General features: G+C 40.1%; 4 protein-coding genes and 1 long non-coding RNA gene across 8 annotated transcripts in view; all 5 read right to left on the reverse strand.

Annotated features, from left to right (window-relative positions):
- Positions 1 to 57: 57 nt before the first annotated feature.
- On the reverse strand, positions 58 to 5,965 carry LOC119026839 (butyrophilin subfamily 2 member A1-like). Its single transcript, XM_037111435.1, has 6 exons — positions 5,906 to 5,965; positions 3,396 to 3,495; positions 2,965 to 3,306; positions 2,447 to 2,725; positions 2,234 to 2,362; positions 58 to 1,710 (listed from the first exon to the last, which is right to left on the reverse strand). The coding sequence occupies exons 2-6, from the start codon at positions 3,484 to 3,486 to the stop codon at positions 842 to 844; spliced, it is 1,710 nt and encodes a 569-aa protein (XP_036967330.1). The 5' UTR covers positions 3,487 to 3,495; positions 5,906 to 5,965; the 3' UTR covers positions 58 to 841.
- Positions 5,966 to 6,576: 611 nt separating this feature from the next.
- LOC119026867 (butyrophilin subfamily 1 member A1-like) lies at positions 6,577 to 11,688 on the reverse strand. Of its 4 annotated transcripts, XM_037111501.1 has the most exons (7): positions 11,516 to 11,688; positions 10,112 to 10,226; positions 9,515 to 9,856; positions 9,151 to 9,432; positions 8,306 to 8,404; positions 7,750 to 7,919; positions 6,577 to 7,623 (listed from the first exon to the last, which is right to left on the reverse strand). In XM_037111501.1, exons 2-7 carry the CDS (start codon positions 10,200 to 10,202, stop codon positions 7,612 to 7,614), a joined length of 996 nt encoding a protein of 331 aa, XP_036967396.1. In that variant the 5' UTR covers positions 10,203 to 10,226; positions 11,516 to 11,688; the 3' UTR covers positions 6,577 to 7,611. The 4 variants fall into 4 exon arrangements, with proteins under 4 accessions (XP_036967396.1, XP_036967395.1, XP_036967397.1 ...); XM_037111500.1 differs by having other exon boundaries at positions 6,577 to 7,919; positions 11,516 to 11,684; XM_037111502.1 differs by lacking the exon at positions 7,750 to 7,919 and having other exon boundaries at positions 11,516 to 11,679.
- Positions 11,689 to 11,985: 297 nt separating this feature from the next.
- Positions 11,986 to 15,701, reverse strand: LOC119026880 (butyrophilin subfamily 1 member A1-like). Its single transcript, XM_037111528.1, has 7 exons — positions 15,487 to 15,701; positions 14,744 to 14,837; positions 14,014 to 14,355; positions 13,643 to 13,924; positions 13,450 to 13,548; positions 13,222 to 13,333; positions 11,986 to 13,047 (listed from the first exon to the last, which is right to left on the reverse strand). Exons 2-7 carry the CDS (start codon positions 14,826 to 14,828, stop codon positions 12,948 to 12,950), a joined length of 1,020 nt encoding a protein of 339 aa, XP_036967423.1. The 5' UTR covers positions 14,829 to 14,837; positions 15,487 to 15,701; the 3' UTR covers positions 11,986 to 12,947.
- Positions 15,702 to 16,872: 1,171 nt separating this feature from the next.
- Positions 16,873 to 18,721, reverse strand: LOC119026918. The gene is made up of 3 exons (XR_005077257.1): positions 18,661 to 18,721; positions 17,026 to 17,117; positions 16,873 to 16,919 (listed from the first exon to the last, which is right to left on the reverse strand). It is a non-coding gene; the product is annotated as an uncharacterized LOC119026918 (long non-coding RNA).
- A 938-nt stretch (positions 18,722 to 19,659) lies between these two features.
- The window catches only part of LOC119027736 (butyrophilin subfamily 3 member A2-like), a 316,811-nt gene continuing 312,621 nt past the window's right edge, over positions 19,660 to 23,849 (reverse strand). Inside the window, exons 6-8 of the mRNA XM_037113167.1 lie at positions 21,018 to 21,116; positions 20,796 to 20,901; positions 19,660 to 20,632 (exon numbers count right to left, since the gene is read on the reverse strand). Coding sequence (XP_036969062.1) covers positions 20,509 to 20,632; positions 20,796 to 20,901; positions 21,018 to 21,116 — 329 coding nt within the window. The 3' untranslated portion in view covers positions 19,660 to 20,508. The remainder of the gene's footprint in view (positions 20,633 to 20,795; positions 20,902 to 21,017; positions 21,117 to 23,849) is intronic.

A 23,849-nucleotide genomic window follows, 5' to 3' on the forward strand; every position in this document is an offset into this window, starting at 1 on the left:
TTAAAGATGTTAGAATGCTTCCAGTCCGCCTCAGTCAGATAAATCAACAACTCATGATTCATTTTTGAAGAGAAGTTTAATTCCTGAACACAACATGTCTCCCTCTTTAATTCTCTGATCAATCTGGTATATATCTGCTATATTTACATGTGTGTTATCAGACACAATGTTCAGCATTTTTCAGATTATTAGCATTTTAATAACATGTATTAAAACATTGATAGGACCATTGGATATGAAATATGGACCAACGTGTCACATGAAAATGAGAATCAAATGTGAATGTGGATCATTAAAGATCATGTCATGTACAGCAGCTCAGAGAGAGTATAGAGTAGTAGTAAAGTTATAAAGTATATTTATTCACATACATACATATATTGTAATGTGTAATGATGTAATATAATGTGAAATAACTCGAGATGGTTTGAAAGTACAGTTGAGGACATGAAATTCTAGAAACAGCATAAAACGGCTCAATATCAAATGTTAATAGTAAAAAAAAATAAATAAAAAAGTAGAAGTCAGCTCTGATGTTTCTGTCTTTACCAAAGTGGATATTAAACTACAGATGAAGATTAGAGTTCTGACTTTTTCAGAAAACTAAAAACCAAACAGTAACATGACAGCAGCAGCACTGACACAACAGACAGGACTGTTTAACAGCAACACAACTCAAACACAACACATGCAGTCCAGAGTTCAGTCAGAGTCAGAACATGATCACACTGACAAACTGACACATGTCCACAACTAAACATCTGCTTCAGTCTACATCCATCATCGTCGGTCCAGCAGTCAAAGAATCAGCTGGATCACTCTGATTATTCTGCATCTCCTGCTACTTTAATTTCTTTATAATTTCCTCTTTTTCATTTGTTGCTTTTATTTTCTTTTGTCTTGACACACCCTCACTCTTCTTTATTCCCTCCAGTTTTGTCTCTAACTTCTCCAGCTGTTCCTGAAGTTCTTCCTCCTTCCTGTTCAGAACTGAAAGACGTTTATAATCTTTGTCCTCCTTCTTCTGTGACCTCATCTTCCTTGCAGTGTCCTCTGTCTGTCTCTTCACCTCTTCCAGCTGCTGTTTGACTTCATGTATCTGCTTCTCTTTATTCTTTATCTGCTCCTCATATCTAGAAACTTGTTCCTCAAATTTTTCCAGTTCTCTTTCTTTTGTCTTTAGTTCCTTCTTCAGGTTTTCCGTCTCTCTGTCCCTCAGTGTCTCTCTTCCTGCTGTCTGCTGCTCTCCATGTTTGTCTTCCTCAGTCAAACTCTGAGCTTCTTTCTTATCAGCTGTCTGCTGTTTATTGTCTTTCTGTCTTTCTTCCACCATCGTCACAGTTTTAGTGTCTTTGTTGGTCAGATCAGTGCTGACTGGATTTAGAGAATCTGTCTCAGTAGCTGCTTCAGTCTCTGTCTCTTCTTGACTCTGGTCCAAACCTGTTTCTGTCTCTCTTGTTGTTTGTCCTCCTGCCTCTTCTGGAAACTGAAGCTCTGTTCCTTCACTATCAGCACATTGAGCATTGTTTGCTTCTTGTTGTAGTGTTTCCTCGTCTGTTTCAGTTTGACCTGCTTCTCCTCTGAACTCGTCCACATTGTTCACTGTTTCTGTCTCTTCTGTTGGGTGTTTTCCGTCTGTCTCTCCTCCCATCAGGAGCTTCAGTTCTGGATTGTTTCCTCCTTCTTCATCCTCACGCTGCGTCTTGTTCCCTGTGATCACAAACAATCACCAGAGTTCATATGACATATTTCTGTTTTTGGTTAAAAATCTATCTCTATCTCCTGGCCTTAGTCATATGTGTTTGATATGTTTGGTGCCCTCTTGTCTTGTCTGAACAAGTCATAATGAGTTATGTCCATTTTCTGGCCCTTCATGAAGTTTTTTGGTTGATGGCAGCCATGTTTTACACATGGATGTATCATTTAGACCTCGTCACAGCAGTGTCCTGGGCTCAGGTTTCTTGTCGAACACTTTCTTAGTTCCCAAGTTTTGTGTTTCTAGCCATGTCCAGTTCACAGCTATTAGAGCCCAAAGAACATAATATCGTACTGACAATTTGATCCTAAAGAAAATAATATTATACCAACAAACACAATAGTGCTTGAAAGAGGACATTCTGACACAGACTCATTCACGACATTGTTGAGATGACTTTAGCAAAAAAATAGCCAGATGAATTTATGCAGAGCAGCTGAAAGAGACAGGTTGATATTTAAATAGTTGCAGACTTACTGATTTTCTTTTGTCTCCATTTCCACACAACAACAGCAGCAGCTGCAAGAGCAAACACGATGCCGAGAATCAAACCAATGATGACAGGAAGAGATGAACTAGAACCAGACGGGCCTGAGAAGAAATCATCTGAAATGACACAGAACAGAAATATGTGAGGTACAATCACAGTTATCTGAAGCAGAGACAGTTGATGAACATTTTATTCTCTACCTGGAACATGTATCTGTGCCTCTCTGGTCTGGTTGGTGTGGTTCTGTTGGACTCTACAGGTGAAGCTGTTGCTGTGTCTCTTCTCCACAGTCACTCTGCTGCTGACAGTATAGAGGTCATCAGGACCTCTGACTGTCTCTGTAGGTCCAGCAGAGAGGAGGTTTCCCTCACCGTCCAGCCAGAACACCTCAGGTTCTGGATACCAGCCGGTAGAGTTACACTGTAGAACCACTCTGCTGCTGTCTTTGGTCTTCTGGACAACAGGTGAGGAGGCAGCACCTGAAGAACAGACAAGAACAACCTACAGTCACATTTATTGTTCTGGAGTGACCTCTGGTGGTCATAGTGATAATTATGGCAGCACTGGAGGAAGTCAGGTGACGTGACAGCGACACATTAAAACCAAGTCCTTAGTTCCTCAAAGTCATCCAGTGCACAGCTCGATGCCACGTCAACGCATCAGCATCACATAGCTTTATATTGAAAATTCAATATAAGAGCAAGATATCTCCTCTTACCTACAACAAGCTGAACAACATGGTCTTTGTTCAGTGCTGGAATGAAGCATCTGTATCGTCCCTCATCAGATATTCTCACTCTGGAGAGTTTCAGTGAAATGTTTCCGACCTTCAGTTCCTCAGTGAACACTGATGTTCTTCCCTCGTACAGTGGATTCTTTTTACTCTCCAGTTCCACTCCGTCACGCCACACATAGACAAATCTGGGGTCCAGGTCGGGTCTCGTCCACTCCACTGTCATACTAAAAGCATCCATGACAGGGTCCAGGAAGCTCTGCAGAACGACGTCCTCACCAACTGTTGCCACTGTTGTCCGAGCTGGACCGATGACATGAGTCTGACCTGAAAAAAAAACAAGCTTTATTTCAGTTTCTGCAGTGAATGCTGAAAACACATGTTTAAGACGGCAACATGAGAAAAGTTTAATTCACCTCCACATGAACATATCAGGACGAGGAGCACCAGGACATTGAACGCACCACACTGAAAGTTCAGGGCCGGACTGAGTCTCACATGAATCATCCTGGAGCTCTGAAAATAGAAATAAAACAAAAGGAAAAGTTTATCAGAATGACGATACAGAAACAGTTTTAATTCGCATGAATCGTGATTTCCTACTTTTTTTACCGAGTCTGCTCTAACCTGGTTCACATCATACCTGACAAATCGCACCTTTCAGGTCACATCAAACGGCTCCCTGTCCAAACCCTGCTATCTGGAAACCGGTGTCCCTCAAGGCTCAGTACTAGGACCTCTTCTGTTTTCACTATACACTAGATCACTCGGCTCACATCACATGGACTCTTACTACTGTTATGCAGACGACACCCAACTGTTCCTCTCTTTCCCCTCATCCTCCTCCAACACCCATATTGCAACACGCATCTCTGAATGTCTGCAGACGTCTCTGCTTGGAAAGCTGCACATCACCTCAAACTCAAAACTGAACTCCTCTTCATCCCGGGGACAGACTGCCCTCACATGGACCTGTCAGTCACCATCAAGGACATCACAGTATCGCCTTCATCGACTCCGTGGAACCTGGGTGTATTCCTGGACGACAGACCGTCCTGTACCCTCAACACCACAACATCCGCAGTATCCGGTCCTTCCTCACAAGAGACGCAACGCAACTCCCGGTCCAAGTGATAGTCATCTCCCACGCAACTCGCTCTTGACTGGACTCCCAGCCTTTGCAGCTACACCGCTGCAGCGTATCTAGCATGCTACCTAATCTATCAATCTACCCAAATTCTCCCATGTGACGCAACTCCTCAGTGACCTCCAATGGCTTCCTGCTGCAGCCCACATCCAATTCAGCACGATCATACACATCAATGGAACTGCACCTGTCTGCCTCCAAACACTGGCAGGCCACATGTCCCAGCATGAGCACTCTGCTCACCTACATCAGCAGGCCGGCTGGTAACGCCATCACTGAGAGCAAACAAAGCTGCTCAGCGAAGTGCCGACTCTTCTCTGTTTTGGTGTCTGTGGTGGAACGAACTCCCAACCAACATCAGGACAGCAGAGTCACTCACCATCTTCTGCGAACGACTCAAGACTCATTTGTTCACTCACTCGACCTCGCATAGCATCACTAAATGTAAATGTATTCTGTTTAGTTGTTCTGCATCGTGTTCATCTGATTCTGTTTGTTATCACATTTTTGCACCTGTTCTGTTTTAATTTTGCTCTTTGAGAACAAGAACTCGATGTTTTTACGAGATTCAGATAAAGGTAGAACGAATGAATTAACTTTTGAATATCACACAGATATCATATTAGTGAACTCAACTATAAAACATGATACACATCCTCAGGATTATTTCTGTTTTTCTTCATATTCATCAAATCGGTACAAGAGTTTAACATTTTATTGTTAACTTAAGGTCAGAAAGATGCAACATGTACAGTAGTGGAGTGTTGGACCCAAAACAACAGAGTCTACTTATTGTCTTCATTGTTTTTATTCTTTTATTTATTTCTATTTTTGTGGCTTCTCTCTTTTCCCTTTTTCTCTCTGATCATTCCTGTTGTATCACTTTTATACCTGTTACTTGTAGTTAATCATATTGAGTTGTAGTGTTTTTACATTTTCTCTTCTGCCTTCTTGTTTTTACTTCACCTCAGACGAGTTTCCTGCTTTTGTTTGATTGTTAGAGCACTTTCTAAACTCTTTTTCAAAAAATACTCTTTAGAAATACAGTTTATTATTCATCATAAACAAAACAGGAGTCAAATACTGTCAAACCTTTTTCATTTTTCTTCTGATGATGATATAAAGAAAACCTCAGATTTACAAACTAAAAGTGCAGCTGCGGTTTTCACATCACAATCATCAGATGTATGATATTAATATCATCACCCTCCTCAGTGTGGCAGCTGACCTGCAGCGCCCTCTGCTGGTCCTTCACTCACTCACACACACACACACACACACACACACACACACACACACGTCACCTTCATGTCAGCAGGTGAATTCAACTATAACGAGGCTGGTGTGTGAATCCAAACGTGACTTTGACTTTACTGTCCAACACTTGTACAGTTAGATAAGAGACAGAGCTCACTCAGAGTCCTTCACTGCGTCTTTACACTCAGTCTCACTTTACTTTCACTTTCGTCGCTCGGAGCTGACGAGGTGAATAAAACGAGTTTCAGATCTACTGACACTGTCTTAATAACTCCACATGAACGATATTTCTCAGTCCTGATGTCTCGACTTTGACTCCCTGTGGTTCGTAAGAACAGACAGTTAAACTCGACGTTCACTGATCTGAGAATAACACAACCTATAAATAACCTGCAGGTTCCGCAGTCTGTGATTTTGTCTTTTATTTTGAAAGTACATAAATCTAAATGAGCCTGTGTGTGATGTAAAGACAGAGACAAACACCTGAAACACATCGATTCATGAATAAAAACGTGCGCATACCTGTTTGTATTCCCTGACCGTCTCCACAAACCACAGAGAGCTGCAGAGAGGAGGGGGAGGGGTGACGTCACTTCCGTCACTCAGACGGAACTCAGTTACAATTTAAATCAGAGCGCTCTGGATTTTCCCCCATATTTTACTTATACAGCCACAATTGATATAAGTTTATAAAGTGTTGTGCACATATCTCAGGCTGTGTGGCATTAAATGTCAAAAAGTGTGAAGTTTTCAGAGGCACTGTATCCAAAAATGTGATTTATATCATTTGTGGTATGTCTGGTTGAACATACAAAATCCTCTGAGAAGCATGTTAATAACTATTATTACTATTAATATAGTTATTTTAACATTTTAACATGCTGGTACAAACCTGAAGTTATTCACCTTTCAGTTGTTCAGTATAGTTTAAAATCTAGATGAAAAAAAGATGAGCTGATAATTAAATTACTGAACACATTATTGTGTCATGTGTGGAGATTTTCTTCTCCCTCTAACTGTGATTTCATACAGAAAACAGAGCTTCTCTTCTGTCTTTGTTCTTTAAATGAATTCATCAGTTTCTCCTTCCTGACATGTCAGTTCATGTGCAGCAGGGGGCAGAGTTGGACTTCTTTACATCTGCAGTATGTGAATGAGATGGAGGACAGAAAGGGAGACAGAGGAGGAGAGAATAAGGGAACAACTTGTTTTAATCAAACATCACAGATTCATTTAGTTTCAGCACATTCAGTCTCATTGCATTAAAGGAGCATTCAGTAGTTTTGGAGAAGAACTGTTGATCTTAACTGACTGACTTTGTAATGCCTACTCAAACTTAATAACAATAATAATCATTAATGAATAAAGCAGCAGACAACAGCAGCATTACTGGTGAGTTCAACATTGACATCTGATACTAAGGTCACAACATTAGCTAACTTTAGCTCAATAAACACAAACGTGAAATATCGACAGACGACGAAAGTGAATGAATAAACTGAAAATTCTCAAAAAAAAAAAATTGAGAATTCACAGAGAACACTTCACAGCAGCTGGATCCACTCTGCATCTAGCATGCATGTAAACAGTTAAGTTGGAAACTCTTATCAGAATGATTCCAATCATTGTGAAGAAATATTGTCCATGTTATCACAGCTAACGGCGGATTTGACTTGATTTTATGCATGTAGCCAAATATCATAATATCACAGTCTCAAATGGCTTTACAGTCAGTACCTCTGTCCTCAGACCCATCCTGGAGAGGAAAAACTTGCCATGTTGGGGAAAAAAAAACTTTTAACAGTGAAAAAAAAAAAAACATAGAAGAAACTTCAGGAAGAGCCACAGAGTAGGGATCCCTCCTCCAGGATGGACAGACATGCAATAGATACATACAGAACAGAACAAGAAAATCACAGTTCATAGATATCATTGACAGTGAATCACATAAGACAGGCGCCGCCAAATGGTGTCCAAGCCACACGAGGTCCAGTCTGCCGTGGTGATCTAGAAAAGGACAGGACACACAAGATAATCAGCACAAAATCATCAGGATGTCAAGATATTGTGATTGTAAAACAGAAGTTAGTAATGATCCATGAGGGGGGCTGATGATCCAGAGAGGTTCCCAGGTTTCTGATGGTCCGACAGAGAGGAGTCTGATGAAAAAACGGGAGAAAGAGGAGAAAGCTAGAGACAGGGAGAGAGAAATCAGGAGGCGGAGCGATCTACACAGCGAGCTTGAGGGAAACAGATAAAAACAGATGTTAGAGAAACGCAATTTTTATCAGACATTAACTGACTGTAGTTCTCTCGTCATTGTGAGCTTGAAATACTGAAGTTAATTAATTGACATTGAGACAGACCACAGCCGAGCTCCCAGGCCAGCCCAGCCCAGGCCGCGGACACAGTCGAGCTCCCAGCCCAGGCCTCAGTCTCAACCCCGTCGACACCTGCCAGTGGCCCCCAGTCGGCGGTCCAGATGGCGCCAGCTCCTGCACCTCTGTCAGTGGTCTGGCCGAGGCCCACGCCAAGTCTAGTTGTAGATGTTGTGGACGTTTGTCAGTGTGATCATGGTCTGACTCTGACAGACACCAGGGTTGAGACAATCAAATAATTCAGAGCAGGAACATCCATTTACTCACTGCAGACAAGCCAGCCTCTGAACTACAACATCATTTGCGAATGATCGTCTGTATATACGGCTGAGTATCATCAGCAAATTGGTGAAATTGTTTTCCATAACTGTGAATAATTTGACCAAGCTGTGTAATAAAAAAAATCCTGGATCTGTCCCTTTATCCAGATGTGTGGCACAGTTAATGGTGTCTCTTCTGTGACCCATCCTCTGTTCAAGTTTAGTGGAGTTCAGCAGTTTCTGAGTAATCCAGCCGACGAAAGGAAAATGAAAGTGTGACTTACATCTCTTTATGCATATGGTGATAATGATGATGATCAAAGCACCACTCACAGGAAGAATCCAAATCTTATGAGAAGAGGACTGATCCTTGAAGAAATCAGCTGAAATGATACAACACAGAACAGCAGGACATTTTATAAACAACCTCAACCGTTTGAGGTATGATTGGTAAAATATGACCAGAATTCAAAAGGTAGCTCCAAAAATACAAGGGGAAGTGTTTTAGCAGAGCGTCTGACAACTGATGCTCTTTACTAGCTTTACTTGGATGCAGCTCTGTGGTTACCAGATTAACTTGGCCTCAAAAACCAACAGAGGTCAGTCTGAAGGCAGGGGATACGGTATGGAGGCGATTTACAGTGACTCTGACCAGGACTATGACTCGGAGGAGAAAGAGAGTCGGACACCAGCAGTGAGTGAAAACAACGTGTAAAGCTGTTCTGGTGAGTTTTATCTATTTATCTTGAGTTTGAAGGATCAGTTAAGTCAGCTCGTTGTAGTTCAGTAAAAGAGAGAAACTTGAATTCAGATGGTGTAAAGTTTTTTTTGTTTAGCATGAAAGATAGAAGTACAAATATTTTGCATTCTTTACATTTGGTGAGTTTATTTTGCTCATTTATTACACTAAAGCTAAAAGAGTTTGTGAAATGTAGAGAACTTGGGGGCGACCTTGTGGTACAAAGTTGTACAGACAGGATGGGCTAGCTGGTTAGCATGCTAACTTCATTACACATCTCTGCAAAACATTACATAGACATCTTTGACAATACAGTTATTTTTGCAAGGTTTTAAAACAAAATTTCTGGCCATATCTTACAACAGACCATATTTAGAACTGATTCTCTACCTGGAACATGTATCTGTGCCTCTCTGGTCTGGTTGGTGTGGTTCTGTTGGACTCTACAGGTGAAGCTGTTGCTGTGTCTCTTCTCCACAGTCACTCTGCTGCTGACAGTATAGAGGTCATCAGGACCTCTGACTGTCTCTGTAGGTCCAGCAGAGAGGAGGTTTCCCTCACCGTCCAGCCAGAACACCTCAGGTTCTGGATACCAGCCTGTAGAGTTACACTGTAGAACTACATGCTCACTATTGTTAGTCACAACCTCTATGAAAGGAGTGGAGACAGCACCTGATGAGAGGAGAGGAGGAATTTCAAATTGGGTTCAGATCAAGCCAAAATATGTACATGAACTCATCAGAGTCTGACTCACCAACAGTGAGTTGGATGGAATCCTCCTCTTTCATTGATGGAAGTTTGCAAAAGAATCTTCCAGCATCAGAGATTTTCACTCTGAATATTTTCATGGAGACGTTTCCTCTCGGCAGTTCATCCATAAACAGTCTAGTCCTTAAATAATAAGATGGATGTTGTTTCTCAAACAGCAGACGTCCATCTTGATGATAATGGATGTACTTTGGAATCAGATCAGGTCTGGTCCACACCACTGTCTCATAATTGGCGCTGACTGCAGGTTCAAGGTGACATGGAAGAAGGACGTCCTCACCAACCAGAGCTACGATTGGTTCATGAGAACAAATCAGCTCTGACTTTCCTGCAAGAAAAACACAAGAACAAGCAGAAAGAAACAGCAGCACAGTTATAATTCATGTCATCAGAATGAATCAATAGCAAGAAATCATCTAATAAAGATGAATCAAAGGAGGAGAGTCGGTTCTAGAGGACTAAACACCTGAAGTCTCATCAGATTCTGCGCTGATTTGGCTGAAACAACAGTCAAATGTTTCTTATATCAAAATGATCATGTTGCCAGGTCTGTTCATATTCAGGTGTTGGGCTTGGAAATTACCTCCAAAAGACAGCATTAGAAGAATGATAGCAAGATGGACCATCGAAACACTGAGGATGCTGAAGGACACTTCCTTACTGTGTGTTGTCATCGGAGCGTCCTGGATTTCTGAAATCTAAAACCAAAGTGGATGCAAATCAAAAATCAAGCATTACAAATAAAGGATCTAAGGTCAAGGTTCTTGACCTTGGCTCTAACTGAGAGTCTTGAAAACACATGTTTAATTATCCTTGGGAGGAAAGACTATTGACAGACAGGTGAAACTAAAAAGTCAATCAAAAAAGACCTGAAACCACATACAGACAGGACGCCTCCCCTTATTCTGTGTGACTGATCCTTCCTGGACTGTATGTTAACCAGACGTACCGCCCCCGGCATCTGGTTGCCTCTCTGGCTGCAACCACAGCACCTCCTAGCGGTTCTCCACTCTCTGGAGCCTGATTGGTGGAGAGTCACTAAGCCTGAATCCTCCAATCACTGCACAGCAATCAAGGTGGCTGGGACAATAAGTCAGCTGACTCACTCCTGGCCAGCCTTTGAATGTGTGCATATTATTCCTTTAGTGCAACTTCTGAACTTGTGGTAACGCTACTGGTGGTGATTAATGCAGTTTGACTCCTGATTACTTGTGGCTTGACCAGGTATTGATTAAAGAACTGACAACAGTTATTGCACCATCACAGTCAGTACACTTGTCATGTAGATTGGTTGTTTTAATATCATCAGCTCGTTTTTTCCTCTTGTGGTTATATTTAGTTCTGTAGTGTGACAGCAGCCGTTGGCTCTTTCTGTCGCAGTTGTGACTCACTGTTCTTATTTGCAACCACTTTTGAAACTCTGTCTTATAAGTAACTTTACTTGAACCGAGACCACGTGGTTCCTGTGTTGCTTCCCTTTTCTTTTGGCGCGCTGGGTTGAAACACAGAACATGACACGTCAGCATAAAACCTCCAAATTATAACAGGAAATAACTGGACTTAAAACTCAGGACCATACCATCAAAGATTTATCTTTACGCGACTTTACACCGTCTGACTTCCTGTCTTAAACAGTCTTGTGATGCCTGACTTTGATGAAGTTAAGGTGAAGTCGTCTTGTTCCTCGTGGCATGAAACACACTTTCTTGTGGTTCTACAGACGACTCAAAGTACATTTCACTTGGTTTTATATGATTGAGACTGACCAACAACTCTTCAGGAAGTGTGGGTTTGTATTAAGATGAATTAACAAAAGTCTGAACCCTTTTTAAAGATAGTTTCTACTGTAGAAATGGAGTAAGATCTTGCAACAGTATAAAAATACAGGCACACTTTGAAACAAATGTGATTTAACAGTCAAACAATAGGAGATTATGACACATCCAACACTGAACATAGTAGTTTGACTCTAAGAAGAAAGTCTTACCTGTAGTTTGATGAATTCAACTCAGACTTGATGAAATTAACGTGAAGTCGTCTTTCGTCCATGTGGCAGGAAATGAAGACACACCAGCAGGATGTGATACAGCAAATGCAAAACCAGGAAGAGAGAAAAAAACACACACCGCCTGCTGGTTCAACAGCTTACTCAAATCCACTGCTGAAACAAAGTTGAGTATTTTGTTGTATGCCGGTCAGAAAGCCGGCGCTGCCCCCCGGAGCTGTTTCTGAGAAGACACGTTGACATGGAGAGGCAGAGGACAGAAGAGACGCTGACAGAGGACAAAGCTGTTCATCACAGTCGACACGACCAAAACATCTGGATCATCATGAAGTGAGCTGACTCACAGTCCTGTTACGTCTCCACAGGTAAAAGTCCTGCATCACAAAGTTTTTGTTTAGTTTAGGATCAGATAAAACTGATGAATATCAACAAATGAGTCTAATAAGCTTCAGTCCTCAGGAAGCTTTTTTTTATTGCAGTTATTCATCAAAAGCTGCAACAAAGTCGAAATATAAAGTATGAAAGTAAAAACATAGGATGGAAGAATCTGATCATCCAGAAACAATATCAAGATCAATTTAATCTGCACGTGCAGAGAATCAGACTGCAGTGATTTGTTACAGGATGACAGGAGATACAGTTCAACACAAACCACAAGGTTAACAAATATATCTAAACAAAATAAAGATTCTCACATTTACAGTACATACATAATAACATGCAGTAAAACTTTGAACTTGGTGATGAAATTAATCTTATTTTACTCTTCTCACTCCCTCCTCCTGGTAGTTGTGCCTTCTGAAGCAGAGAAGAGTTTCTGGCACAACTTCCAAATGTGCATGGAGAAGGAAATGATGATATGAAAACATAAATGTCTGTGTTTAAGGAGATCAAGAAATCTCCAGCAGCACTTGAAGGATAAATAACAGTTTTGTCAGACTGAAGTGTTTTTCTCTGCTTCCCTCTTCACAGTTTATATTAAACTGTTCACCAACATAACAGCACTGAGGTGGTAAATCCACCGAGGTTCAGCATGATGACGGATTTTTATCATATTATATTTTGTATTATGTTCTGTCATTATCATTATATTTATTTCTTCTTACGTGTATAAGTAAGTGGCACTGCAGCCTTCACTGTAACAACTTTCTAAAGAAAACTTTCATGAAACTTGTGTCATTATAAATGTTTTGGTTATTATCAATTATGGTATTATGTGTCCTGATAATCCACAATGTATATGTTATGCAGAGACAGTTTGATGAAGCTAGCAGTCAAAACAGGAAGTGCTGCATATCTTGGCAACATTAACAATGATTACCACAGAAAACACACAAAGAAAAACCTAAATTGAATTTTCCGAGTGCGACATGTCGGGCGACTCAGGTCCTTTTATTCCTGCTCGCAGGTCGACTCATGATTGTTGTTGCTGTTCTTCACTCTCACCATCTTTCTCGCTCTCTTCCTGCTCCCTTCCTGCTTCTCTCTCGTTCTTCACTGAATCATTTTGATCCCTGTGTGCCAACAGAAGAAGAAATCTGTTACAATTTGTGTTGTTGTAGTTTTATGGACACTGAAAACGGACTCTAAAGAACTAAAGAAGAACAACACTTGCTTCTGAGAAATATGTCGGTTTACTGGCTTTAAGTTAAACTGTATGAAAAATATTTTTTAATTTCTTCACTCACTCCTGCTTTGACTGAGGTTCAAGTTCTGTTTCTTCTCTGCTCCTCCTCCTCCTCCTCCTCCTCCTCCTCCTCCACCTCTTCACAATATCAGTGCGCCAACAGAAGAAGAAACCTATAAATGTTATATCATATGTTAATTTAGCTTTTGCTTTGAGCAAAAAACATGAATTGGTGAAACTACATCAGCAGAAATGATGGTTGAGTTGAACATCACTTTTTGTGACTTACATTTCATGGTCAGTATGATAATGACGATGATGCAAAGAGTGCTGACAATTAAAACGATCCAAAGCCGAGGAGAAGAGGACTGAACTGTGATGAAATCAGCTGAAACAATACGACACAGAACAGAATGAGAAGTTAAACCTCAGCTGTTTGAAACATTGATATATATTGAATATGTGTAGAAATCATTTCCTACCTGGAACATGTATGTGTGTCTCTCTGGTCTGGTTGGTGTGGTTCTGTTGGACTCTACAGGTGAAGCTGTTGCTGTGTCTCTTCTCCACAGTCACTCTGCTGCTGACAGTATAGAGGTCATCAGGACCTCTGGCTGTCTCTGTAGGTCCAGCAGAGAGGAGGTTTCCCTCACCGTCCAGCCAGAACACCTCAGGTTCTGGATACCAGCCGGTAGAGTTACACTGCAGAACCACATGTCCTTTCTTATCAGACACAACCTCTATGAAGGGAGTGGAGACAGCACCTGATGAGAGGAGAGGAGGAATTTCAGACAGTGGAGTGTTTAGATCAGCTAAAATATATACATTCATTATAATACTCAGTCTGACTCACCAACAATTAGTTGGACAGGAGCCTCCTTCCTCATTGATGGAAGTTTACAAATGTATCTTCCTGCATCAGAGATTTTGACTCTGCAGATTTTAATGGAGACGTTTCCACGCGGCAGTTCATCAATAAATAGTCCAGTGCGTAAAAAATACGATGGATTTTGTGTCTCTGACAGCAGACGTCCATCTTGATGAAAATGGACGTACTCTGGAATCAAGCCAGGTTTGGTCCACATGACTGTCATATAACTGGCACCGATTGGTGGCCTAAGACGGCATGGAAGAATGACATCATCACCAGCCAGGGCTACGATTGGCTGATCGGAGGAAACAAGCTTAAACTCCACTGTGAGAATAAAGCAGAGACAGAGCACAGTTATAATTCAAGTCGTCAAAACAAGTTCATGTAATTTCTCTTTCCTAAAGGTAAGAAATCATTTCACAAAGCCAAATTAAAACATTAAGAAGACTGACGTGCTCATCACAATATGAGGTATTCTCCAGCCATATTTTAAAACTGCTGCTCTCGTGTATGAGGGATCACTACATTACCCCTAAAGAGATCTACTGCACTGATTCCAGAACTTTTGGTTCTTATGAATCATTCAGACACGAACATTTGTAAATATAAGGTGCAGATTTAGAAAAACTAGACATCCTGACCAAACATCTGCAAAACTAATACATTTACCATCTTAACCATCAACCGTCTTTGTAATGTTTACAAAAATTACCTCCAACACACGGTATGAAGAAAATGAGGTACAGCAAAACAGTGAAGGTGCTGAAGGACACTCCATCTGTCTTTGGATGCAGCATCCTGGAATCCTGAAAATATATATCGTCATATTTGGAGTTTTATAAAGTTTTAAGTTGGAGTGGCCGAGCAACACATCTTAATATATCTTTACCTAGTAGAGACCATGATCAAGCTAGAAATTTAAAATTGTCTTCATTTGTCTTTGGTCTCACTTTGTTGCTCTCTGCTCTGCTCTGTTCAGTCCAGACCGATGTAACTTCCTTCTCTCACACAATTGTGAGCAAAAAGCAGCAAGAAGTTTGCTTGTTCTTTTTTTCAAATGTTTGACTTTGACTTTTTGTGTAAGTTGTCATTGTCTTCTTCCATTCCTAAAGGTAAATGTTATATCTGCAGCATTAGAAACTAGAAACTGTTCATGTTAAAAAATCAACTTACTATTGTTGTGGAAAAAAATTGAAGAAAAAAGCATTTAGACAAACTCTAACTGCTAAAATACTTGTTTACTCAGTAAACACAACAGTAGTGTCAGCGCCTCTGCTGGAGTCTAACACTTTCACTTCCACATGTCTGAGTTACAAAATCCACTCAATACACAGAAAACACTAATAAAATACTTGTGCACATGAGAGAATATACTTTAAATAATCTACACATTGATTTAAAAGTCCAAGATTGTGACATGAAGATGTAGTATTTATTTTAACAAGGAACTCTTACCAGCTGCCGAACACACACTCCTGTCTGAAACTAAGTGAAAGAGTAGTGTGTGAACACTTCCTCACAGCAACTGATGAAGCCACCAATGAAACTGTTGTTTGAGAAACCACAAGAAAAACTACAGATCAGAAATGAAAGCGCGTTTGTTCCAGTCACTGACACGAGTGAAAGATAAATCCTGTTTACAAAAATGAAAATGTCGTCCCTCCAAAGCAGCTACATGGTTATATAATAATTATCATAACTTATTGTTGTTTGTGAGGAAACATGATGTTTTCAGCTCAGCTAAAATCAGTGACTGGATTCAAAATGGATGAGGAAGTTGTTGAAGAGAGTTTTCAAGATGACAGGAAGGTGAAAACTCAACACATGCTGACAAGAACTGAACAAACTGAACTGACATACAGGACGACAGCTGATCGGAAACAAATGGGTCACACCAACATGGAATACTTTATTAAATATTACAGGAGTACATTCAAAAAAGTCAGTATGAAATCAGTTCACATTCAGTATCAGGATCAGCTTTATTCACACTGTCAGGCTGTACATTCATGCAAACACTGTGGAGGACACAGTGTTATACAAAGTAGTGAAATCATACAATTAAAAGTAAAGACACATGCAAATAGTACTTGAGTAAACTCCTTAAGCTCTCTGCTACTAAATGCACTTAAGAACAAAAAGTAAAAGTAAACAACATATATTTACATGTGTTTATACAGTGTATACATTACAATTTGCAAAGTAACTAAAGTTATGAAATAAATGGATGTGGTAAGAAGAAGCAGAACATGGACATACTTGTGTTAAGTTCAGGTAAATCTAAATGTACTTGTTGCATTCTGTCACACTTAAAGGATGAAAACAGACATACAGACTTACACTTATAGCTTATATCTAGAAGCAACACGTAGTGAAGAAGCTGTCTTAAATAGATCCCATTGATACTAAAATTACACAAAGTGCAAGATGATGTTGATGGATTAAATACAGTATTGATATTGAGTTGTCCTGTTAATGTAAGTGGGTTGATGTTTATGTGTTAATTGTAAATGTGCAAAAATATTATGTACATGTCACAGCAATATGTTTCTGTTCCATTGTTATACATACAGTACAGCTTGTACAGGGGTAATCAGTCATTTTTGTTTTGCTTTGTCGTCTGCGACTTCCTGTTGTTAGACTGCGTGAGCTTCTTCACTGTGGTTGTTACTGTCAGTCTGCGGTGTGTCTGCTCGACTTATCATGTGATCCAACATCATTTCCCTCGAGGCGTTTTTCTCAACCTAGTGAGCAGCACATCAAGAAATAACGTGTTAATTCCTGGAGTGGTTCATGGACAGTTAGCTCCAGAGTTGTATATCTGTAACTCATCTCTTACATGAACGAAACTCAGTCGGCTGTTTATAGATTCAGTCACCAGCTTGTTCCTGTCGAAAAGGAGGGGAAACTTGTTCAAGAGACTTTTCTTTCATCACACTAAAATAAAAAAGTAGTGATAGTGTTGTGAAATGACAAACGACGATTGAAACATACTTTTTTTCTCCACCTCTGTATTGTGAGAAGAATACAGAGCAGGATACTGATCAATCCAGGAACCAGGACACATTTCTCATATCCAGGCCGGACTGTGAACAAAATATGATGTATACAGTAAGAATACGTGCTTAGACAGAAGGCAGCAGGGAGTCAACACTGCTGGTGATGGAGTTGCTGCTTGGTGAGCCACAGAGTGAGTCTGCCTTTCCATATTTGGACTCATAAAAACAACTGGATAATTTTTTTTATGCAGGTGACCCCAGGAAAATTTTCAGCCATTGTTGTGGCAACAGATGGCTTTGACCAGATCTTGGGACGCCTCCAACCTTGTTCGTGTGACCAAAACAACCCTAAAGTATAACCCTAACCCTAACTAGCCAGATGGTCGTGTGCCTCACCCTAACCAGAGAATCAGCACAGCATTGTCACAACGTTAATCTGAACCGGAAGACATGTAAAGTTTCAACATATCTGTGGTTTGCAGAAACCTACACTGCTGACATTTATTGGTTCATTTCAGATTTATAAATCTCTTCTCCTATCATACGTTGTATTTCAGTTTTATCACTGTTTTCTTCCTCCTCCCACTCTGTGTGGTGCACTGTTGAGAAATTAGTCAAATACAACCAAGGTTCCTTTATTTGTGTCTTGAAATGAATCACTTTTCTCTTCTGCCAGCAGGCCTCTGTTCTGCTCTCGTGGTTACGCTTCATTGCTTAAACCGCACCCTGCTTTCTCTGCTTTCTCACAAGACAAGAAAGGAAGTTCGACTCCGTTGATACCTTTAAGATTTAAAGAGGAAGTTGAAGGAGGCTGAACTTGTAAACGTGTTTAATGCAGGGTTTGTAGGATTATTTGTTCACAGAGGACAACAAAAACGTACATTTTCATCATGTAACCGAGAGTTATGAAGATAATAACAAAGTGATAGGAGGCTCACACTTACTCTGCTCATAACTTCAGCACATAGAGACTCTACATAAATTCTTTTTATTATTAATTTGCCTTAAATTTGCAAAAACTGAAAAAGCCCATTGTTGCTGTCCTTAAAGACCTCTTTTCATCCATAACGTGCAAATAATCATCATTTTGGAGCCTGATCAGGAAACCACATCCACATTTCTCAGTTCAAACCCAGTAGTGACAAATCCCTGTGAATTATGTCGTGTAAAATGTGAATGTCTCCAAATTGTGAAAAACTTTCACTTTTGAATCGTCTGTGATCGTCTTGTGACAGTAAAATGTTCACTGGATACAGAGAGAAAGAACAGCGTGTCATCGACGTAACATGTCTTTAAATCCTGCAACTGATGAGCTGACAAAGAAGACGTGCTCATGCTGCTTCACCATCAGACAGTGTGTCACACTAAAAATTCCCCTTCATTGTCCAAACTAAGAACTCACAAGTTTAGAGTAAATTAGCCTTCAGTGCAAACGCCTCCTAACTCCATGTTTAATTGAGTTAGTTAGAGTTAAAATGCAGTATTAATGGAGGATCTTGTGTATCTTTGACTAACGTCTGCACAGGGTTCAAAGGATTTCATCAATTCTCCCACCAAACATAAGGCATAAAACAATATTCAGTACGCTTTAGATATGTTTATGTCAGATTTAGTCATGAACACTTCCTACCTCGAGCAGCTCATGTCTGGTTTTGTTGTTGTTGTGACGCAGTTCATCGAGCTCATGTGCTTGAAAACCACGAGAGTGCATGTACGTGCACGCTTCCTTGTTTTCAGTATGCTGCCTCATTTTCACAGCTGTAATCTTAGAGACCTGTCGAGTGTTTTACTCATGATATTAGTTCAATTTGACTCAAGTCATACAAGTAAATGAAGACAATGAGAACACCTTAGTGTTTTAAAGCCAATCTGTCTTTTCTAAACTTTATATATGTTTCTAAAATGAAGAAACTTTTACATTTCAGAGCATCTGTCTCTAACGGGATTCTGTGTGTTTGCATTAGTTTAGATATTTCTTGATGCTGATTAAAGGGAACAGACTGTAATATGAACCATTTCCTGTTTGACACTGTTAGTTTGGCCATCTTCTGCAAACCCTTACTCCTCCCTTTCATTCACAGAAAAAAACCCTCCTGCACAACTCATGTAGACGGAGCGTGTCACAACAGCTGATTTCTGATCTTTACTAAATCATCATCCTTTTTGTGATTCAGGGTTCAAACACATTCTGCTGAGGTGAATAAAGGCAAATCGTTCCAGAGAGCTTAGTGCTGCTCATGTACATTTAAACTGTTTGTCAATTTTTATATCATCTGTACGTTTAAACAGTGTTTTCTTTCAGAGCTGATTAAAGGGAACAGACTGTATTTTTCCCCATTTCCTGTTCGTTGAGTCTCTGCAGAGACAAATTTGAGTATTTCATTGTTTGCTGCTCAGAGAGCCAGTTGCTCCCCTGGAGCTGTTAATGAGACGACATGTTGACATGCAGAAGTTCTGAGTCTCCTGAGGGAAAAACACCTGGACCAAAACATCTGGATCATCATGAAGTGAGCTGACTCACAGTCCTGTTACGTCTCCACAGGTAAAAGTCCTGCATCACAAAGTTTTTGTTTAGTTTAGGATCAAATAAAACTGATGAATATCAACAAATGAGTCTAATAAGCTTCAGTCCTCAGGAAGCTTTGTTTTATTGCAGTTATTCATCAAAAGCTGCAACAAAGTCAAAATATAAAGTATGAAAGTAAAAACATACGATGGGAGAATCTGATCATCCAGAAACAATATCAAGATCAATTTAATCTGCACATGCAGAGAATCAGACTGCAGTGTTTTGTTACAGGATGACAGGAGATACAGTTCAACACAAACCACAAGGTTAACAAATATATCTAAACAAAATAATATACATTCCCAGATTCACAGTACATAAATATTTACATGCAGTAAAATGCAGAAGTCGGTGATGAAATTAAGCTTATTTTACTCTTCTTTCTCCCTCCTCCTGGTAGTTGTGCCTTCTGAAGCAGAGAAGAGTTTCTGACACAACTTCCAAATGTGCATGGTGAAGGAAAATACCACACCATACTGTACCATAGGTTACAATAAGATGCAATAGGATATATGTATTTGTCATAGACTTAAATGCTGTGCACATGTAGCTGTCTATACTGTGAAGATGACAGCACAAAAACATCAACATGTAAAAATTCATAGACTTCTACAAATCTGCAGCTCCACCTGAAATTTTACCAAAATTGACACAGACATTCTTTAGATGGTGTTTATCAAGTCCTCATATTCAGATTGGTCAAAAGTTGTGTCTGTAGTTATATTAAATATGTTGATGTTATTTGCGCTGTATGGTCAACATTTTTTATTTCATTTAATTTTACACATATTTTGGTCGACAACACCCCGAAACCAGCAGGATGATGTGGGAGATTTTCTTTGAATTGTAATAGTTGAATTCTTCTGTACCTTGTAAACCTGCCTGCAGGTTTACTCATGACTGATGGTACTATTCTTCACTCTCATGGTCTTCTTCAATGTCTTCCTTCTTCTTCAGTTTCTTCTTTTGTCCAGTGACGATGGGTGACTCTCTTCCTTTCTCGATCAGATGTTTTAAAGTCATCATTTGATGCCTGTGTGCCAACAGAAGAAGAAATCTGTTAAAATGTGCTGTGTTGCTGTAGTTTTATCTTTAGAAAAGAACCAGAGAAGCACAACACTTGCTGCTGAGGAATATATCAGTTTACTTGCTTTAAGTTAAACTGTATGAACATATTCTTAAATAGCCTCACTCACTCCTGCTTTGACTGAAGTTCGAGTTCTGTTTCTTCTCTGCTCCTCCTCTTCCTCCTCCTCCTCCTCCTCCTCCTCACAATATCAGTGCGCCAACAGAAGAAGAAACCTATAAATGTTATATCATATGTTAATTTAGTTTTTGCTTTGAGCAAAAAACATGAAATGATGAAAGTACATCAGCAGAAATGATGGGTGAGTTGAACATCACTTTTTGTGACTTACATTTCATGGTCAGTATGATAATGACGATGATGCAAAGAGTGCTAACAATTAAAATGATCCAAAGCCAAGGAGAAGAGGACTGAACTGTGATGAAATCAGCTGAAACAATACGACACAGAACAGAATGAGAAGTTAAACCTCAGCTGTTTGACACATTGGTACTGTATGTAATTCATGTAGTACTGATTCATTACCTGGAACATGTATGTGTGTCTCTCTGGTCTGGTTGGTGTGGTTCTGTTGGACTCTACAGGTGAAGCTGTTGCTGTGTCTCTTCTCCACAGTCACTCTGCTGCTGACAGTATAGAGGTCATCAGGACCTCTGACTGTCTCTGTAGGTCCAGCAGAGAGGAGGTTTCCCTCACCGTCCAGCCAGAACACCTCAGGTTCTGGATACCAGCCGGTAGAGTTACACTGGAGAACTACATGTTCACTATTGTTAGTCACAACCTCTATGAAGGGAGTGGAGACAGCACCTGATGAGAGGAGAGAAATGAAAGAAGGAAATTCAAACTGGGTTCAGATCAAGCCAATATATCAACCTCTGTCTGTTGTCTTGTTCCCTTCATGTTTTCTCTGTGCTCCTCCCCCTCGTTACCTCACCTGGCCTCCTTCCTCCTCTCTCCTCACCTGTTCCTCGTCATGTCATTAGTGTCTGTGTATTTAGTTTCTGTGTTCCCTTCACTCCCTGTCCTGCTCCTGTTCATGGGTTTCATGTCCCCATGGTATGTGTTCATTGGATTTTGGTTTCTGATGTTTGATTTGAACTTTGATTTTTGATTTGTACTTTGTCTTTCCTTTAAGTTGCTACTTTGCTTCTTGCCCCCGTTTTGTCTGCCTTGGGTTTCGCCTTTTGTTCCCCTTTATCCTTGCCTTCCTGTGTAACTGTGTTTGGGTCCACCTGCCCTTCCATAGTTTTCCCTTAAACCCCCAACCTGACAAGTCATACCTGACACAGCCAACACTTTCTGACACTTAGTCATACAGAGGGCAGAGGTGTTGTTTTCAATGTCTGTGGTTGGTTCATAAGGTCATGAGAGTTCTTGTTCCTTCAGTCACCATCACACAGAATAACCATTATTATTTTCTCAGTGTCTGACAACATTATAGATGTTATATATGTCTCTTTGCTGATCATCTGACTTTTCCCTCGGCGCCACCTTCAGCGTCCAACACTTTGTTTTATGACCATTAGTGCAAAACTGATGACATTCACATCAGCCTCAGTAAATGTTGGAGATACAGCAGAAGCTGACACACACACACAAGTATGTTACCAGAGTGTTCTACACAGAAATTACCTCCAAAATACTGCAGCAGAAAGACGATGAAACTCTGACGACACTGAGCTCCATCACTGGGACGTTTCATTTGATGGAGCATCCTGGACTCCTGAAGATGAAATGAAGAAAGTGTTCTCACCAAACTCTCACCAAAAACCTTCTTTTTCATAAACTCTGTGTACACAAACAATGTTCTCACTGCTGGTGTTCATGAGTAGAGACCCTGGTGATGCTACGAGCAACGTTTCATGATGTGTTGAGCCTTCTTTGTGTTCTGAAAAGAGCGATTTTGATGCTAGCTTATGAAGCCCCCCTCGCTCTCCAGTTCAAAATGAACGTGCCCAAAACCGAAACTATGGTAAATCTTAAAAGTGCCTCTTTCATCGTAATTATGATTTTACATGAAGGTTTGACTCGTATTCAATCCCAAATAAAGCCTCGGTTGCTTGTTGGTGAGAGTTTCGCTTTGAGTGTTGTTTTTCTAGATGTGTCTCTCTCGTTGGTTTTACTGTCTCTCCCTCATCTTTTTCAGCGTTCTGACAGTCTGATCTGTGATTCACTCTGTCTGACTGACTGACTTTCTGTCAACACAAAACCAAAAACCAATCAAATCTTCACATGCAGCACTGGTGGAAAACACCCACAGTCGAATGATGACTAAATGTAAATGAGTGGAATTTCCCCTCTCCTCCTCCTGTACAGAGTTGGGGGAACTTTTAAATACATTTTTCTGATTTTCTCAAAGTATTTATATCTGAGGTTGGTACTTGTTCAGCATTGTGATGAAATAAAACCATTTAAACAAGCCATCATGAGTCTCCCTCCAGTGTGATGTGACAACAGATATTAGTGAGGTTTCCATTCAACAGCTGTTAAAAGCCTCTCAGTGAAGTCTGTGATTAAGTTACCAGTATTGACAAGAGAAACGGTGAGATAAACATCAAACTACCACTAATACTACAAAACAGTACTTTTACCACCACTGTTGGAGTCTAACACTAACTTTTACCTCATGAAGTCTGCTCTTCAACATCAGAAGCAGATCTTACAATAAGTTACTTGGATTGAAAAGAGGAACAGTGAGAAAAACATCAAACTACTACGAATACTACTAATACTACCAGAGTACTTTACCACCCCTGTTGTAGTATAACACTTACGTTTACTTCATAATGTTCACTTTACATAAAGTTCACTATATTGAAATCCTAATAGAAAACGTGAATTTGTGTTTGAGCGCACAGATAATCAATAATATCATGACATATATATTTATTTTAACAAAGAGCTCTTACCATCAGCCTGTAGAAGGGGAACACTGACTGAGAACTGATGTGAAGGATGATTCAGTGTAAAAACACCTACTCATTCCAAAAGTCCCACTGCTGCTTGACATCATCATCATCATCATCATCATCATCATCATCATCATCTATAAACTACAATCTATCTCCCCAAAAAAACAAAACAAAAAAAGTGACAGAAGTGACACATCACAAGAGTGTATGGTTAAGAGAGCTGTTGATGCTGGAGATCATTCCTCTTGATA

Source organism: Acanthopagrus latus, chromosome 10 (genome assembly GCF_904848185.1).
Source record: "Acanthopagrus latus isolate v.2019 chromosome 10, fAcaLat1.1, whole genome shotgun sequence".
Lineage (NCBI taxonomy): Eukaryota > Metazoa > Chordata > Actinopteri > Spariformes > Sparidae > Acanthopagrus > Acanthopagrus latus.

What these genes read in the sequence shown, in the direction of transcription:
- LOC119026867 (XM_037111499.1), bottom strand. Translation starts at nt 10,202, where the DNA reads ATGACAACACACAGTAAGGAAGTGTCCTTCAGCATCCTCAGTGTTTCG. An exon ending in TCTAATGCTGTCTTTTGGAG is followed by an intron (nt 9,857 to 10,111) that starts GTAATTTCCAAG and finishes TTTTTCTTGCAG; the next exon opens with GAAAGTCAGAGCTGATTTGT. An exon ending in TTCCATCCAACTCACTGTTG is followed by an intron (nt 9,433 to 9,514) that starts GTGAGTCAGACT and finishes TCCTCTCATCAG; the next exon opens with GTGCTGTCTCCACTCCTTTC.
- LOC119026839 (XM_037111435.1), bottom strand. Translation starts at nt 3,486, where the DNA reads ATGATTCATGTGAGACTCAGTCCGGCCCTGAACTTTCAGTGTGGTGCG. An exon ending in TGTTGTTCAGCTTGTTGTAG is followed by an intron (nt 2,726 to 2,964) that starts GTAAGAGGAGAT and finishes TCTGTTCTTCAG; the next exon opens with GTGCTGCCTCCTCACCTGTT. An exon ending in ATGGAGACAAAAGAAAATCA is followed by an intron (nt 1,711 to 2,233) that starts GTAAGTCTGCAA and finishes TTGTGATCACAG; the next exon opens with GGAACAAGACGCAGCGTGAG.
- LOC119026880 (XM_037111528.1), bottom strand. Translation starts at nt 14,828, where the DNA reads ATGCTGCATCCAAAGACAGATGGAGTGTCCTTCAGCACCTTCACTGTT. An exon ending in TCCTGTCCAACTAATTGTTG is followed by an intron (nt 13,925 to 14,013) that starts GTGAGTCAGACT and finishes TCCTCTCATCAG; the next exon opens with GTGCTGTCTCCACTCCCTTC. An exon ending in GAACCTCAGTCAAAGCAGGA is followed by an intron (nt 13,048 to 13,221) that starts GTGAGTGAAGAA and finishes GTTGGCACACAG; the next exon opens with GGATCAAAATGATTCAGTGA.